General features: G+C 35.9%; 1 protein-coding gene and 1 pseudogene across 1 annotated transcript; one reads left to right on the top strand and one right to left on the bottom strand.

The window, feature by feature from the left end:
- The first annotated feature begins 1,871 nt into the window (after positions 1-1,871).
- LOC142616983 (uncharacterized) lies at positions 1,872-3,552 on the top strand (annotated as a pseudogene).
- Positions 3,553-10,034: 6,482 nt separating this feature from the next.
- On the bottom strand, positions 10,035-10,959 carry LOC142616982 (uncharacterized). The gene is made up of 2 exons (XM_075789704.1): positions 10,596-10,959; positions 10,035-10,546 (listed from the first exon to the last, which is right to left on the bottom strand). The coding sequence occupies exons 1-2, from the start codon at positions 10,957-10,959 to the stop codon at positions 10,035-10,037; spliced, it is 876 nt and encodes a 291-aa protein (XP_075645819.1).
- Between the last annotated feature and the right edge of the window lie 8,293 nt (positions 10,960-19,252).

Raw genomic sequence — 19,252 nt, 5'->3', positions numbered from 1 at the left:
GGGTCTGAAGATCATGATGTTGTTATAAATTTCAACATTTAACAACTCAAAAAACTATTTTATCTATTTTAACGCCTCACTTAACAATACACCAAGCATCAATAATTATATTTTTTTTACAACTTCATTTAAATATTCTTTCTTTATTTTTTTTTTTTAATCTTTTAGCCTTCCTCAACGTCTCTTCCTCTTTCTTCCTCTCTATTCCTCAACAAAAAATGGTTTTTATGTTTTTATTATGTTTTTTGTGTGTTTTAATGGTGAAAGTACAGAGGTAGGTTACGGTAACCTAACAGAGCTAACCTCAGATGAGTAAAGTTTCAACTTTTAAATCAAAGGAAAACAACTTTTGGCCAAACACATGTGCGTAATCCAAAAACAGTGCATCAATGCATACTAGTACCAAAATATTCCTGTGGCCAATTCTAAATGGTCTACAAAATGGAATTCAAAACCTTGATTGAAATCCACCAATTACATTTATTATTACATTAATCTATAAAACTTAGGGTACTTTTAGCATTTTTCTTTTAAATTTGTAAGTTCAAGTCTTTTCTACTATATGTTACCAACTTGTCATGTGTAGTTTAATGCTTTTACATTGTTTACTCCCCGGGCCCCGAAGACTGACCCAAAAGGTCGAGCACTCAAGCGCTCCCTTGCTTGGAAATGCAGTGGCAGTGTCAAAATCAGCTCTTGGAATTTTCCTGCCAAGGACTTAGAAAACTGATCGTTATTTCTAGCCGCCATATTCCGTTCACACTGGGGGAACTGGAATTAAGAAATGTTTTGGAAAATTCGGTTAAGCCCCCTTAAAGACCCCAAATCAAAAATAAAAATCATATTAGACTAAAAACAAAACAAAAAAAAAACAAAAAATCTCCGCCTAGAGAAAAATTTTAAATGAATTATATATTATGACGTACTATATGTTTTGTTTGACAATTTGGTGGTTGGATTATTCAAAATTAAAATTTTAATATTTCAGTGCTATCATATTGTTCAACTCTACCAACAGAGCTATTTTTTAAAATTTTTTATTTTTTATATTTTTCGTCATTAACAAGATGACTTTATAATTTAGTATCATTATTGATTAGAAATATTTTTTTTATGTTCCTGTAAATGTCAATTACAATAAATCATTGCTACTTATTCTTAGCTTAGCTCAAGGTTTGATTTCCTCTCCAAAAAAAAAGCTCAAGGTTTGATTGAGAGACTATAAACCTTTTTATATCTGAAGATATTTGTTTATTAGTAAGTAAGTTAGGTTTTATTTTAAAGAATTTACAAATTAAAAAAAAAAACTACTGAAAATGAAATTTCACTATTATTATTATTGTTGTTGTTGTTGTTGTTATTTGATAGTTACAATTTACAATAATGAGGGGAGTGATAGTTTAAACTCTAAAAATACAATGGTGTGTCAGTTAGATACAAGGCTCATGACAAATTTCACCATTACTAGCATAATATGGTTTTGATATCTCAAATTTTTTTAAAAAAAAAAATATTAAATATTTTTGAATTGTGCCAATGACTAATAAGAACTAGAAAATCAATTGATTTGTTTATAGAGTGGTTATACTTATTCTAATAATTTCTATTGCAACAATGACCCGAGAATGTTTAATCATGAATATTATTAAAACAAGGTTCACAACAAAATATAAGACGATATCATAACTAATTCTTTGATTTTTTATATCAAAATGAAAATTATTACGAATTTAGTTTAGAATTAATCACCAATTATTTTTAGAATGGGCAGTGATTAGTTTACAAAATGGTGCAATTAAAGTTTTCTCACACTTGGACCCCAACGTAAATTTCCCTGATTTACGCTCTCTTAAAGTGAGCAATTCTTAGTGATGGCTCACCAATTGCTTATCTTTGAGTTGAGAAACCGGAATAACGAACTTAACGTCCAAATCCCAGTTGACATTCACCGCTTGTCTGGCCTGCGCCACGTCAACCTTGGAGCCAACAGCTTCTATGGTAACATTCCAGCATCTGTTGGACAGTTAACGGAGCTAAGGACGCTTCAGCTTTTCCAGTGTGCGTTTAACGGTTCTTTCCCGCCAGGAATTGGCAACTTGTTCAAACTTGAGTCGCTGGTGTTGGCCTATAATGTAAACATGACAGCAGCAGAGTTGCCTTCGAGTTTCACGGAGTTGAAGAAGCTTAAGTTTTTATGGATTACTGCGTCTAATTTGAATGGGGAAATCCCAGACACGATTGGAGAAATGGAGGCTTTGGAGCATTTGGATTTGGCAATAAACAATCTGACTGGGAAAATTCCGAGCAGTTTGTTTATGCCAAAGAATTTAAGTAAAGTGTTTCTTTTCAGCAACCAATTGTCTGGGGAGATTCCTCGGGTTGTTGAAGCATTAAACATTGATTCTATTAACCTCTCCATTAATAAATTGACCGGAAGCATACCTGATGATTTTGGCAGACTCAGAAACATGACAATTTTGCTTTTGTTGTACAATCAGTTATCTGGAAAAATCTCAGACAGTATTGACCGTCTTCCTAGTTTGGTGGACCTTAAGAGTGTTTAGCAACAATTTACCAGGGACTCTGCCTCCGGACTTTGGGCGGTATTCTATGCTTGAAGATTTCGAGGTTTCAGATAATAAGCTTAAAGGCAAGTTACCAGGACACTTATGTGATAACGGAAGGTTGGTGGGTGTGGTAGCTTTTAACAACAACTTCAATGGAGAATTGCCCAAGTCGCTTGGCAATTGCAAGGGTTTAAAAATTGTGACTGTTTACAATAATAGGCTTTCTGGGGATATTCCTAGTGGCCTATGGACATCGTTGAATTTGAGCGTCTTGATTTTAAGAGACAATTCGTTCACAGGCGAGCTTCCTCAAAGTGTGGCAAGGAATCTCTGAAGATTGGAAATAAATAACAACAAATTTTCTAGTAAGATCCCAGCTGGAGTGTCAACCTGGAGGAATTTGGTGGTATTTGAGGCTAGTAATAACCTCTTTTCTGGCACAATTCCTCAAGAATTAACGTCTCTTCCTTATTTAACAACTCTTTTTCTTGATCAAAATCAACTCTCGGGCTCCCTTCCACCAGATATTATATCATGGAAAACGTTAAATACTCTAAACCTTCGCCGAAATAAAATCTCTGGACTTATTACTCCGGAATTAGGTAATTTGGCCGGTCTTACTGAGTTGGACTTGTCAGAAAACCAAATTTTTGGCCCAATCCCACCACAACTTGGCCCCCTGAGGCTCACTTTGCTCAATCTCTCTTCCAATCTTTTGACTGGGAGGATCCCGATACAATTTGAAAATGATGCATATGCCAGCAGCTTCTTCAACAATTTCGCACTTTATGCGAGTAAGCCAACTCTGAACATTAGAAAATGTGACTCAGAGGTAGAGCCCCTAAAATTGAGCAAACATCCATCCTAGTGTCTTGTCTTAATAATATGTATGGTGGGAGCTGCTCTATTGGGTTTGTTAGCTTCACTATTTGTGGTTAGATTTCATCGCAAGAGAAAACATGGATTAGATTCCACATCCACATAGAAGCTTGCCTCATTCTAAGGCTTTATTTCACAAAAAATGAGACATCTTATTAGGATTGATAGAAAATAACATAATTGCTAGTTGTGGATCAGGGAAGGCACATGGTGTTATTGTTAATCATTCACGTGATGTTGTTACTGTGACGGAGGATTTAGAATAACCAAAAGCTGGAAGAGTAGCTTGAAAAATAATTTCTTGCAAAAGTTAAAATACCGAGTTCAATTCAACATTCCAACATATATAGTGAAGTTACTTTGTTTTATTTCCTTTGATAATTCAAAACTTCTTGTGTATGAGTACTCAAAAACTATAGACTGGATTGGCGGTTGCATAGGAACAGTAGAGCATCAAACGTCTCAGTGCTCACCTCTTGTTAAAACTATATAGATGGCAGTGCAGAGCATCATAGCAGAGTTGGTGAGCAAAGGTGCATGAGTCAAGCAGTAGCAAGTGCAGCACCTGATGAGCAAAGGTGCACAAGCCAAGCAACAAGGATAGCATCAGAACTAGGGATGGCTATGAATCGGGTATACCCATACCCTACCCGAAAAGTTTGCCCATGGATACCCGAATATCAATAGCCATTAGTATCCATACCCTAATTTTACCCGGATATATTATCCATGGATATCCATACCCTACCCGAAACCCATTTAATTAATTTATTTTTTAAAATCCAAAACATTTTAACTTAAAAATTAACTAATAGCTTTACCTCATTCTAAAATCTTAATTCTCATACACTTCCTCTCAATAGAAGGAAAAAAAGAAAAAAAAAAAAAGCTTTACCTCTTGTTGAATCTATCCAGTGACAATAGCGCCTTAGGATCTCCACATCGTAACCGGCTCGACGAGAACGCTGCTGCTTCGGTGACGGTCACTGACGATCTCATGAACATAGGGCTCGTCATTGATTTCGTTCTTCTTGATGATCCGCCTCTGATGCTGTTGTTGGAGCTAGCGAATCTTTCCGATAACGGGAAGAATCCTCTTCGTCGAAAAAAGACGATTTCATTCCTTTGTAGTAGCAGAATGAGAAAACTTTAGGTTTTGTTATGGATCCAAACGGCGATGGTCATTTGCTCCAGAAATTTCCTGTTCTGTACCGCCATGGTGACGTTGTTGTCGGCTCCATCACCGTTCTCTCTGACGCTAAATTCCGTTCGAATCCAAACGAGTACGACCACTTCAATAGGAAATCTCTTCCGTTGAATCTCTCCTCTGAGTTGTTGTTGTGATTGTTGTTGTTGTTGTTGTGGTTTGTCATTGGAGAGTGTGAGTGACGGTGAGAGAGGTTTTTTTTTTTTTTTTTTTAATACGGGTCGGGTTTGGATAATATCCATACCCTACCCAAATTGTTCAGGTAATATCCATACCCTACTCGGTTAAGCTCTGCTCGTGAAGAACTGGGTATTATCCAGAACATTTGGATCGGGTAGGGTTGGATATCTATTACCCAATGGGTATGGCCATCCCTAATCAGAACCTACCTGGGCTAGCACAGATCTTCTAGAAGTAATTGAAGAAGTTCCTTATCATGAGCTATTCATCCATACCTTTGAGGAGTTAGTTCCACGAAATTAGGCAGTTAGAGAGTTTGTTATTTCTGAATGCCACATGTAAAGTTTAGATGGTTCTAGTAACGATTTTTAGCGCCAAATTAGGAAGTTAGTTATTTTGCTTGGTTCAAACTGTATATAAGTAGGATTAGGTGATTTCTTCATCAATGAAATTCTATGAGTTTTATTTAGATGATTTCTTTAAGAATTTTACACCTCCAATCATTCATGGAGTCATGCAGATGTGAAACCAAGCAACATCCTTTTAGGTTATAAAAGCTTTTTTTGAATAGATTAGAGATATCTTGGAAGTTATCATTTGCTACACGAACATTTATTAATTTGTCCAATGAACTCTTCAAACTATGTGATGCCAATTACGGTCCAACTAGAAAATGGATCGGACTTATCAGAAAATTAATAATTAAAATAAAAATGGATCATTTTACTTTGATTTTTTTTTGTTGGATGAAGATGAGAAACAGAAAATTAATTTGTCCCAAAGTCTTCCTTGAGATCTTAAAAATGGCCCACGTGTCGCCACTGAATCTCCACGTGGGAACTGTCCACTTGCTTCTTCATTGTTGGATGCTTTTGTCATATTCTTCGTGATCTAGAGAATCACACCCACCTAATTTTACTACCTACCATTAGCTATTGAGAATCATACATACCCACCTAATAATAATATTTCATCTCTCTTTTTAAATGAAATTGAGAAATAATATCTCTACATAGTTTTTACGTCAAATCTTAAGCGATAAGTTGTTATTGGTTCTAATTTAAATACATGAATAATTTTTTTTTTACACACTTGTAATAACCAATAACAACCTTCTACTTAGACATTTTTGTGAAAGTGTTGTAGACATAATGTTTCTTAGATTTATTGTTCGAGCAAAGTATACTTTTGTACTATAATCTTTGACCGTGATTACACTTAATCTTCCAATTATCAAAATATCAAATTGACCTCCAAAATTGTAAGGTTGTTTCAAATGTTGTTTATTTTGGTCTCTGTTAAGTATGACAAAATTTAACATTGAAAGATCTCATGGCAAGATGGATATATTAGTATTTTTAATGTTAAATTCTATTAGATTTAACACTAACACAAATAGTAAGTGTACATTATATAAATATTTTAAAATTGAGGATCAATTGTGCGTTTCAATAGTTTAAGGATTAAGTGTAGTTAAGATGAATGGTTACTATGGAAAATTTACTTTGTATTGTTTTTCTTCAACTAAATTAAAGAGTTTGGGTTTTCCTCCCATACAAAAAGAAAAGATAATACTTCGTCTATAACATTTTATCTATACTATTTATAAGAGGATTCTCCTCTTTGGACTGAATTTTTATGTGATTCAAAAATACTCCTAATTAAATCTTACCTTAACAATAAAAAAACTTGAGGACAATCTGGTAAAAATATATATCTAACTCCACTTAAAATGTCTATAAAATAGGACATTCTCCTACTAATCCATGTTTTTAAAACAAACTTATCCAAAATTTGATTTTTGAAAAAAAAAATTATGCTAGTAAACAAAAAAAATAACGATTATTTTGGATAACAATTTCCCATATAAAATTTATAGCGCAAGTAGATTATTATTCTATAAAGACAATGGTGTTCCATCCAAAAAATAGAAATGGGTGAGCAAAGGCAACATCCATGTCATCATACACGTGTCGAATAAATGAGGAGTTGTATCAGCGACAAGGACATCTAGAACACTTCTAAACTCCAAGTCCAACAAAGCGACATAACTGGCATTCAATTATTTCTAGTATCTTTTTTTTTTTTCCTTCTGGTAAAAGAGACAATAGATTGCAAAGAAACGAAACAGCTACATCATGTTCCAGGCAAAGCCTGGTCATATACATTCCACGAAAGTCTTCTTCAAACACACTAACTAAGTGGACTTTAAAAGGAAATAAAGTATAAATTCCTATTAGCAGCCACCCTAGCAAGCGTATCGGCACACTAGTTGGCTTGGCAGAAGCAGTGCTTAAATTGGATCTGTTGAAATCTGCAACTCAGCTGTATGTAATCATCCAAAATAGGGGAAACTATGTTATTCTCAGAATCTGACTTTTGAAAGATATCAACAATAGCTTTAGCATCAAGCTCAACAATAATGGATGTAATATTTAAATCGCAACACATGATGAGCCCATCACATATACCCCACAACTCAGCCACAAAGCTATTAGTTAACCCAATACGTCTAGAAAATCCAGTAACCCAACCACCTTGATTGTTCCTCACAATTCCCCCACACCCAGCTTGACCCATGCTGCCCAAGACTGAACCATCCGTGTTCATTTTGCTCCACCCTTCTGGCGGTCTCCCCCACCTAACTTCCTTCATAATGTATCGGCCTGGATCTCTATTTACGCACACACAGTACATAAACTCCCTGGTTTGCGTGATGATATCTATTGCCAACCTCGCATTGGGGTTCTTCCTATTAAACACAACATTGTTCCCGCTTTTCCATATATTCCAAATTACAAAGGGATAGATTATCTTCCATGGGGGGTGACTAGGAAGTAAGCTACGGTTCATCTTCCCATTCAGCGTAAGCCACTCCTGCAAATCTGTCATCCAAAAGGCTTGGTTAGTGTTATCAACACCCAACTGCCTCCACACGGTCTTAGCCCAACCACAATCTCTAAGGGTATGCATAACTGATTCCACCTCCACTCTACAAATAGGACATATCTCTTCATCACCCATCCCTCTTCTACCCAGACACGCCTTAACTCCAATACTCTCATGAGCACACCTCCAAAGGAAGGTATTTATTTTGGAAGGGTTTTAGCTTTCCATATCCAACCCACAACAAAACGAGGACCAAGACCTGAGTTTTCAGCAATACTATAGGCATTTTTAAGATCAAACACACCCCTTGGATTCTCCATCCACACTAACCTGTCTTTACCTCTACCTGTCATAGCTATAGGAGTAGCTTGAATCATCAACTTGACATCCATAGGGAATTCAAATGGGATTCGATCCTAATCCCAACCCGAGTCCACCATAACATCCTTCACTGCCCACTGATTTGCTTCCTGAGTTAAAGGCCCCTAAATTTGCTGCCCAAGGGGTCCTTTTTTGGTCCAATTCCCTAACCAAAAACTCAAATTACTCTCCCTCCCAATTGTCCACATGCTTCCTTTATTAAACACCTTCTTTCCTTTTTTTATCACAACCCAAATATGAGAGCATGGTAGTCTATTTGCATTGGCTGCATTCATCCTCCGCTGATTGCAATATTTTTGCCTTAAAACTTTGGCCCATAAAGCTTCTTTTTCAGTGGCCAGCCTCTAATTTAGCTTTGCCAACAGTGAAATATTTCGCCCCTTTGTTGTTTGCAGTCCAAGACCACCTTCCTCTTTAGGTTTGGTCACCTTTTTCTACCCAATCCAGTGCATTTTCCTAACTGAATCCGGGGAGCCCCAAATGAAATTTCTATTAACTCAATCAATGCCTTCAAGAATTTTCCCTCGAAGTTGTGCACACTGCATAACATAGGCAGGTATCGTGGCTGAGGAGGCTTGTATAAGAATTGATTGGCTAGCCAATGAAAGCATATTTGTTTTCCAACCTGCTAGTTTTTGTTTCACCCTATCCAAGATGAAATTATAGTCTTGAGGAGACGTTCCGGGCTGTTTGATAGGAAATCCAAGGTACTTGCCAAGTTTTGGAGTGGATGCAAATCCAAGGATATCACAAAGCGACTCTCTAGTATCTCTATCAGTATTAGGTGAAAAATAGACTTTAGATTTCGCTTCACTCACTGTTTGGCCCAATAAGTTACAAAAGTCATCGAGGACATCTCTAATGGCTTAACAGTTAATATAATTTGCTTTGGCAAAGAAAACAAGATCATCCGCAAAGAGCAAATGAGAAAAGGCTGGGCCATTTTGAGAGCCCTTAACAGGCTGCCAAAGATTTTGACTGCATTTCTCTTCAATTAGTTGGCCAAGAAAGTCCATGCCCAAAATGAAAAGGTACGGTGACAAGGGATCTCCTTGTCTTATCCCTCTTGAGGGGTATATCGGGTCAAGAGCTTCACCATTAAATAGCACCGACATGGACACCATGAATACACAATTCATAATGATGTCAATGAGATCCAAAGGAAGGTTAACTCTAATAAGGGTGGTTTCCCTTATGAAGCTCCATTCTAGCTTGTTATACGCCTTCTCCAAATCAATCTTCAAAGCCATATACCTAACTCTCCCTTTCTTCTTACTTAGCGTATGGATGCTTTCTTGAGCTATTATGGCATTATCAACTCCCTTCCTACCCAGAAAAAACGTTGCTTGAAGAGGAGAGATTAGCTTATCCAAGTAAGGTCTCAACCTAGCAACAATGATCTTGGTTACAATCTTGTATCCTGTGTTACACAAGCTTATAGGTCTGTAATTCCCTAGGGTTTCCGGGCCTTGAAACTTAGGTATAAGGGCAATATGAGTGCTGTTTAAGTATTCCGGAACTCTCCTCTCAATAAAAATCTTTTGTACTTCCTCAGTCTCAGACTTGCCTATAATCAGCTAGAATCTCTGAAAAAAGCCTGCATGAAGCCAATCCGGCCCCGGTGCTTTAAAAGTTTTAAGAGACCATAAGGCAAATTTAACCTCATCCTCTGTGGCAGCTCCACTAATGCTGATTTTCTCTTCCTCAGTTAAGCTGGCTTGCCATTGAGACCTTTCAAGTGCTGCCCTACTGGCACTAAGCAGTGAGGTGGTGTAAACATCGTTAAAACCATTCATAACAAAACCCTTAACTTCATCCTCTTTTGACAACCACTCCTCCGTTGCATCTTTAATTGCCACAATCTGGTTTCTCTTTCTTCTAACTAAGGTTGATACATGATAAAAGGAAACGTTCCTGTCACCTTGTATCATCTAATTGACTCTCGACTTAAGAGCCCAAAGCTCCTCCTCCTGTTTCAACACCATATCAAGCTCCTTAAGAAGGTTGTTCTCTAGATTTAAAAGAAAATTGGATGGCCTAATTGACAATGTACGCTGAATGCCATTTAACCTTGCCATGATGTTCTTCTTCCTAGCAAAAATATTACCAAACTGCATCTTGTTCCAATTGGTGGCATCCCTAGTGAAATGCTTTATAGCCTTTTCAAGTTCATACGAATGCCTCCAAGCCGGGCTAACAACATAAGGGAAAGTAGGGTTCGACAACCAGCAAGTCTGGAATTTAAAAGGCCTATTGTCTTGCCTTTGGACTCTAGGAAGCACTTGGAGCATGATCGGACAATGATTTGAATGACACCTAGTGAGGTGCACAACCCTGGCTTCAGGATATAAGAGACACCAACTAGGGTTGACAAAGACTCTATCAATTTGTTCCTGAATAAGAGCTTGAACTTCCCTCCTATTAGTCCAAGTAAACCAAGGCCCTGAAAACCCAATGTTAATCATGCTTAAACAACAAGTATCTCTTTACACTAATAGCCCTTCCCCCAAATTTATCTTCTGCCTGAAAAGGCTCATGAAAATCCCCAACTAAAACCCAAGGCATATTATGAAGTTCAGCAACTTTATTAAGATTATTCCACAAAATGTTCCTTTCAGCACTCCTAGGGCTAGCATACACTACAGTAAATAACCAGTCCAACTTAGAGTTTCTTACCTTGACCATCACATGAATCTCCTGCTCTGTGCTCATAAGAGGAGTAATCTCCACTCTATCTGAGTTCCAGAGCAGCCACAACCTACCAGCGTATCCAATAATGTCCATGTGAACGGCACCATCAAAGGGCAATCTGTCTGTTATCTCCCTCACCCTGTCACCACCCACCCTAGTTTCCATGACCACTAGCACTGTCGGATTATGATTACGAACCAGCTCTCAAATATGACTTTGAAAGGAGGGCTTCAACGAGTCCCTACAATTCCATACTATGATATTCATGATGAACTGATGCTGAGGTGTGGGCACTCGTTAGCAGGAGGCATCAACTTCGCCTCGTCCCTCAAATTCCATCCTCTCCGCTTCAACATATCTAGTGACTGTCCTTCCCCTGGAATCAACGTTACATTGTGCTGAAGCTCCCCCATCTCCATCTCCTGAGACAGTAAAAGCAGCCTGAACATCATATTTGGTTGAAAGGCTTGAATTAGCTTCGTGGTATTCTTGCCCATTCGCCGCTCCTCCTCCATCAACGGCGCATCTGCCAAGAACTGCCACCATGGATTCCTCATCTCTGCCCACACCAGGTCTGTCCATGGCAGTCCTCCATTCCTCACTTTCTCTGCTGTCAAAAGGAATATCCACTTCCATGCCCTTCGTAATTTTCTGTTGAACCACCCCATTACTCGCGTCGGATTTGCATGAATTTCTGCAATCACCACCTCTGGAATTTCCTCTACTGTCCCCTCTAAATTTAAAGCCCACCTCTAGCCAAGGCATGCTTGCAAGCTGAAATTGAGAAGCAACTCTTGGTTTTGATTCTTCACCTGAACGTGGCTTACCTCCTCCATCACAGTACACTTAGTCACCACTTAAAATAGGAATTCTTTTTTCCTTTTGGGAGTGCACTACGGAGCTGCTCTGCTCTTTCTCCACGGCATCGATTACAGAAACTAGGGATGCCCTGGCACGAGCAATGACCTTTTTACCCTTGACCGAAATCATTTCTAGTATCACCTTTAAATAAATGGATCCAAAGCTATTGAACAGTTATATTCCATATGCTCTAAAAAAAATTGGAAAAAAAAGATGCTTCTATTCATATCAGAGAATATAACATTATGATCTTACATCTGTGTATCTAATGTGGGTTATGCTTCCATGGGTGTTTACCCACAACACTGCCCTAATAAAATGAGTCCATTGTCATATAAAATCTGTTAGCTGTCAGTAGTATAGGTTCTAAGAAAAATAAAACGTTTTACTGAATGCATTGGGTTACTGAGAAATGACAGGATATGACAGTGAATCAACGAGGTGAAGCATTATACTGGTCATAGAACATTTCCATGGGATATAGTTTACAAAAGAATAGATGGACCCATGTGAGACCTTGCTGTGATGGCAAATATTCTCTTACCCAAACATAAAGTCACAGGTTTGAGTCCAAAAATCGACCTCTCCATAGTTGAGAGTCAGTCCACTTACCAATTACCTTTCTCAAAGCCCAAAATCAGGAACTTGTATAAGATGGCCTATTAATGTCCAAAGGTTTGCAATAGCTATGCTTTCCACACGTCATATATATTGCCTTATTTATTTATTTATTATTTATTTCTCACTATAAGTTTTCGTCCCAACGTAAAACTATCCTTTCAATGGTGGATCAGGTCCCCCACAACAGTCAAATAGTAATTTTTAAGTATGTTTTTGCTGCAATTTTTGTTCATTCATTGTAATGGAAGCATTTTAAAAGAATGTTTTGGGTTTGGCTTTTCGTTTTTATTCTTTTTTAAATATAAGTTTTATTGATAAGTACAAATTTCTTCTGTTGATAAAATTTATAGATAGATTTAAGTTTGGAAGTGATTATGAGGACGGTTGGATCCAGCTTTTTTTGGCTGCGTCCACATTTTGTTTTTTTTTTTTTTTTTTTTCTGCTGCGGGAGGACAAGCGCACAGTGCGTGCGTACTGTGCGCGCACTGTTCACGTACTTTTTTAGCAATTTTTTATTAAAAATGAGTCCCGCAGCACTATTCACACATTTAAAAATTATTTTGCTACAGTGTTTTCAGTTTTTAGTTTTCAACAATAAGTTCTATCCAAACGGACCCTATATATAAGATATTATTTCAAATTCATAATGCAAGTGTTTGTAGAGAATATGTGCATATGTTTGTTTCTCTAAAATAAAAGGTAATTATCTCACATTATTTAAGAAAATGTATTATGCATAGTATAACTTAGTATACGTTTCCTTAAAAATTACTATAACTTTTTAATAAAGTTTATAATGTACCTTTGTTTTAAAAAATGTTTGTTGAGAAAAATCAAATTCTTCGAATTTCAATTCTTTTATTATTAAAATTCATATAAAACAGTTTGTGCTAGTAATAACTAATAATTCTTCTTCAAATTCCCTTATTACTATTTAGGTTCATCACAGAGTGAGATTTCTTTGTGACAAAATGGGCCGGTTCAAATTGTCAAGATTTTCTAGGCAATGACACTACTTTGACATAAGTGCTTCCACAAAATGTATATATATTATGTCCCATCGTTTGAAGGAAGAAAAGAAAAGTAATCAATCAACAAAGAAAATTAGCCCTTGGTGCTACTTTTTTTATATTTTTCCCTGATTTTATTTTTTTAATTGTAGAGATTTTGATTATAATAGGGGAAAAAATCTTTACAAGAAAGGAAAATTGCATGAGATCTTTAAAACATAAAACATTACTAAGTCCAAGTCCATTCCACTCCAAACGTTCAAAAGGATTTGAAGATATAGGAGCCATGTGTCTCGACTAAGAAAAAGAATTTTAATCAATTAAAAAAATTTTGCTTTCGTGATCTTTAGTCCTTGCTGCTACTTCTAGCATTTTATGTCACGACTTTATTTTCTTCCAAAAATTTCAGTAAGAAGAAAAGAGAAAGCCTATATCTTTTCGGTGAAAGGAGAAGTCGCATGAAAAGATAGGATAATGATATCAATATGACCACATCATTTTACTCACTCTTTTCCACAAGTCTCTTATGTGACTAACTATAAGTAGTAAAGAAAAAATAATGAGCCCAGGGACAACTCCACATTGAAGCAAGGGTAGTCACAGGACCACTCTGGCCTAAAAAAAATATTTATTATATATAAAATTTAAAAAATTTATGATCTTTTTACCCTTAAAAAAATTTGTTATCTTCCAAAATTTTTTAAGGCCCAATATATTTAACTTTGGACAAAATTTGGTAACAAACTTGATTGTCGTAGTCTAAGGTTACAACTCTACTTCATATTTTTTTATTGGTTATGAATTTTGACAAATCCACTATTAGATTACATTTTCTTCTTATACTTTCTATGTTTGCAAACTTTCAATAAGATCAAAGATCAGTAGTTATGTCATCAATCAAATGTTTAAATTTTGATTTTTTGTAATCTAAAATTATACATAAAAAAATAAGTTTATAAATTGAATAGTAAATAGCACTCAGTTGGCATAAAATTTGACATGTTTTTAAAAACATAAAAAACATGCAATTAACGGTTAGATTTTTCAAAAATATAGTCATGTTAATTTTTTTTAGTGAGAGTTATAGCCTAAGACTACAACTAAGTTTATAGTCAAATTTTGTCCTTAAACTTTGGTCCTCTTAACAATATATTAGGCCTTTACAAAAAAAAAGGAAAAGCCCAAGAAAAAATTTTATTGAATTGAAATTTTGAAAGAAATGTAGACTATTATGTGATGATTTCAAAATAAGAAAACTTATATAAGGAAATTGAAACATTTTATATTTGCGTGTTTATTTTTATTTTTTGTTAATATATGAAGTTTTTTTTTTTAATTAGATTTTGTATAATTTAAGTTTTCATAATGATCACAGTGAACAAAACTCCTGGAGCCACCATTGAGTGAGCTCATATAAAAATAATAGGTAAATAGTCACAATCTACATAGGATAGTTGTGGGGAAGATTGTAATAAATGTTGCAATCCTAGAATAGCTCAATATGATATCTAAGGGTTGCAACATAAAACTCTCATAAGTTCGCAGTCTACTGTATAAAATAGTTATTGGAAAAAGTGTAATAAAAGTTATGATCTTAGAATGACTAGATGTGGTGGGCCTTTTTTGAGTTTGTAAGGCTAGGTTGCCTCTCGCCACACTAAGGCCCAAAGGTGTTCTGGGTAGGAGAGTCAAGACCGGTCTAATTGCAACTTACTTTGAGTCGGCTTGTGCACAAACTAAATCCCCTTTGTTGAAACTTTGGTCACATGTCTATGGCAGGCATAGCTATTACAAAAGGGTTATGACAGGCAAACACAATATAACGATAATAAAGAAGATAGGCTTGCTATTAGATGAAATAAGTAAAGGATAATCAAAATAAAGAGAAAGAACAACACAACAATGAGAAATGCATCATAAATGGAATGGCAAAGATAAACGAGAAATAATACTAGTATTTAATCAATAAAATCAAAGAGGAAAAGGTTAGTCTGTTGTGCTTAGTTGCACTACGGGGCTAAGACCAAGGAGGGAACTACTTTCTCAATGTGAGTAACCTCACAGGAAGATCCTATTGTAGAAATGACCCAATTTGAGAGAATCGGCCTAAATGGCTCAGGTCTAAAAAATCTCAATCCATAACAGAGGGTAGGCTTTTAGAGGGAGAGAATGGATTAGCCTATTGGTGCATGTCTGTCATACTACTCTCTCTCTATTTCTTCTTTCTAACTCTCTTTCTTCTTCTCGATTTTTTGATACTATGTTTTTCCTACTCTCTTCTTTCTAGTCCTCACTTCGTGTGATGTTGTGATGTGATGGTTGTGATACTCTTGTTGTGATTGTTGCTGTTATTATGCCAATGATGTTGTTGTTACTGTGCACGGCAAGGGTCCTTATATACTTTTTGTCATGACTAGTTTTTACCATTTCACCACTTAACTACTTTTGTTTGGGTGTGGGTGTCCTTCAAAACCACCCACTGGTTTGTCAGCTGCCCAGTCACCACTACTTACCTGTGCTGGCCGTGCCACATCTCATTACCAAAAAAAGAATTCTATTTTGTTTGCATGCTCACTGTGGCATTCCTGTCCGTAACAGGGTGGACATTCTTTCTTACTATCCCTCATGACATGCACCTAGTGGTTTCAACTCATCCTTCCCTCTTTTGGGTAGTATATCATCCCAACAGGATATTTCCCCCAACAGAGTTTAAGTGGAAACCCCAAAATAGGCTCCTCCTTCTTCCCACCACCAGACCATACCCTTTCTTACCTTTGATCCATGGCCCACCACTCCTGTATTGGCTAGGTATAGGTTGGTGGTGCCTGGGCCTTGTGCGTGCTCCAATTCTACGTGTGTCCAAAGCTTGTCTGCTGGTCATGCATTTGCCATGGCTTGGAGGCTCGTCTATGTGTTCTGCTGCTCATTCTTGACCTCTTGTGACGTGAATTGGTTTTTGATCCTTCATTCTTTATGCATCGCTTCCTTCAAGGGTTGGGCCTCACTTAATTATGGGCTTTTCTCTCCTTAACCGACTCTTTGCTCCTTCCGTTGACTTATTAGCATCCCTGTCGTGCCATTCTGCTATTTCTTGCGTTGATATTATTTGATCCGTGCTTGCTAGGCCTCTTTTGGGCTGCCATCTGCTTTCCTTTTACTTAACTACAGTGACCCAATATTGTCATTGGGCTCACATTCATGCTACTTCAGGCCTTCTTGACCCATTCCATTGCTTACGGAATTCCTCGGTCCATTTCTTTCTCCTTAAGCATCCTCAGCCCATTCCAATTCTGGATTCCCATGGGCTTTTGCTAACTCTTTTGGGCTTCCCTGGCCCAATTACCATATTCTTTACCTTTGGAGTTCATGGGTTTTCCCTCAACCCCTTACTTACTTATTTCATTAATTCGGGCCTGCTCTGGCCCATTATTACTTTTTTACTTCATGTAATGCCCTATGGGTTTACTACTTCTTTCTCTGGGCTCCTTTAAGCCTATTTGCTTCCTTCGAGACCTATTTATTATTTTATGGGCTTATGATCCATTATTTCTGTCATTCGGGCTTAATGGTTTTGTTCTCTCAATTTACTAATTCTTTTTTGCCCATATGATTGGGCTTCTTCCTGCTATTGAGCTTGTGCAAAATGAGCCTCAAACACTAGATATGATATATAAGGATTGCAACATAAAACTCTCATAACTTCATCCTACTCAAAACATTCATGAAAAAAAATAATGTTTTCATTCTACTCAATACATTCATGACAAAAATAATGTTTTCTTGAAATATAGTTTATACTCTAGTTTTTACCTTGAAAATTAAACATTCTATTTTCATTTAAAAAAAAAATTAGATGTCCCTCATTTCATCCTTCCATTTGCTTTCGTTAAGCTTTTCTTTATTCGCGTGTCTAATATTTTAGGGGTGAAAATAGAACCTAAACTATATTTAAGGGATAAAAATAATATAGTTTAAGTTTTATTTTCGTCTCTAAAATATCATATATCTTATATTTTATCAATTCGTCAACTACATCCTAATAAAAATATATGATAGGAGTGGGCAAAAGGGAAAAATGTACAACACTTTAAATCTTCAGAAATATTTAAAAAATTAATTAATTATAGGAACAAAGATAGAACCTAAATTATATTTTATGGTAAAAAGAATATTTTAGTGAAACGTTCAATATGATTTGAAAGGAAAAGAATTAAAAAAGAAAATGAATAAAAGGATGATGTTTGTGCTTGCATAACCATTTCTTTATTAATATTAAACCATTTTTCAAGCTAGAATATAACACTGAAATTGTTGATTCCCCTCATTTTCACATGCAACTTTTACTTTCATGTTAAAATTTTGGTTTCATTATCAGATCAACCTAGTCCTTACAAAACAGGAAGAGACAAAGTGGAGGAATCTAGTATCTAAGAGATGTATTGCCTTCTCCTTTCTTAGAAATTTGGTTTATCACATTAATTAACCTTAAGTCCTTACAAAGAAACGAAGAGTCGAGTTGTAGGAAACTAGTTACTAAGAGCCGGATTCCTCTCTATCTCTATTTATTCTCAACGATTGAACGTAAAAATCTATCCCCAATGATAGCCTTGAGGCGCTATATATATATACTCACATTGTCCATTCTGATGATGGATACTACTACCTAGTACCTATTATCCACTTGTATGCAATTTGTCCCGCTCAAACAAATACATATGTTACCCACTTTTCCAGTTTTGATAGACTTTAACTGAAACTAAACATTCAAATTATATAATGTCCAAGTAATACTAATCTTTCTTTCTTGTTTGGGTTTATTTTAGCCGTTTTTTTTCACTCCAAATAATGAAATAACCCCCAAGTCTCCCATAGTCCAACCTACAATATTTTTAATATAAGCAATAGTAAGGGCCTATTTGGATTTTTTTTTCATCACTCATCACTCCTCACTCAATTTTTGTCACTCATCACTCATCACTTAAATTGTCCCAATTTTCTATACCCACCCGTTTGGCACACTTCACTCACCTTCTCATCACTCAATTTTTCTACTTCTTTGTAGGACCCATTCCTATAAAGTGGTCAAACCCTTCTATTGACAAAATCAGCTTCAACCACTACAAAAAAAGTAACAACAACAACTGCAACAATAACAATAGCAACAACACCCATCTCTCCCAAAACACAAACCCGAACCCATAAAAATTTCAGAAGCTCCCTCGCCTCATCAAGACCGTCACCGGTAGACAACACACATCTCTCCAACGTGTATGGCGGCGCGATGGGGTGGGTTTTTTAAAAAAAATTTAAATTAGCTGGTTTTTTTTGTGTGGATGCACATGTTTGTGGGTTTGTGTGTTAGAGAAAAGATCGTGAGAAGTGAAAAAAAAAAAAAAAACCCAGAAACCCAGTGAAAAGGAATGGAAAAAAAAAAAAAAGAAAGAAATTCAACGAATCCCAGAAACCCAATGTGAAAAAAAAAAAAAAAAAAAGGAAGATGTGGGGACCTATAATAAGGAAGCAATAAAAAAGTCAGGAGCAAGCTAAAAAACTAAAGTTGTACTTAATCAAATGTGAGAAAATTTAAGAGTACAATAAAATCTTGTGATATTTTCATAATATCTTTATTTTAACTTGAGATAGATCCTACCACTATTCCTTTGCTTCTCCTCCCCTATTTCTCAGGGAAAATCTAGTATTTAGGTTAGTTTTTAACTTTACTAACTTTTATGTACAGTTTTTTAAAATTCAACTTTTACAAAGTACAATCATATATTAACATATTTTCAGGAAAAAAAAAACAGCAAAAAATTAAATAAGCTAATATCAAACACATACTTGAGCCTTCTTTATCAAATTTTTTTAAAATTCTAGATTATTATGCTTTAATTCTATGAAAACTGTATGACATTATTAGATTATTATGCTTAATGTTTAGTGAGTTTGATGGTTCATAGAATTAATC

Source organism: Castanea sativa, chromosome 11 (assembly GCF_040712315.1).
Source record: "Castanea sativa cultivar Marrone di Chiusa Pesio chromosome 11, ASM4071231v1".
NCBI classification, from domain to species: Eukaryota; Viridiplantae; Streptophyta; class Magnoliopsida; order Fagales; family Fagaceae; genus Castanea; species Castanea sativa.
This window is presented reverse-complemented; position numbering and strand designations above follow the sequence as displayed.

What these genes read in the sequence shown, in the direction of transcription:
- LOC142616982 (XM_075789704.1), bottom strand. Translation starts at nt 10,959, where the DNA reads ATGGAAACTAGGGTGGGTGGTGACAGGGTGAGGGAGATAACAGACAGA. An exon ending in ATTTGGGGGAAGGGCTATTA is followed by an intron (nt 10,547 to 10,595) that starts GTGTAAAGAGAT and finishes TTGGGTTTTCAG; the next exon opens with GGCCTTGGTTTACTTGGACT.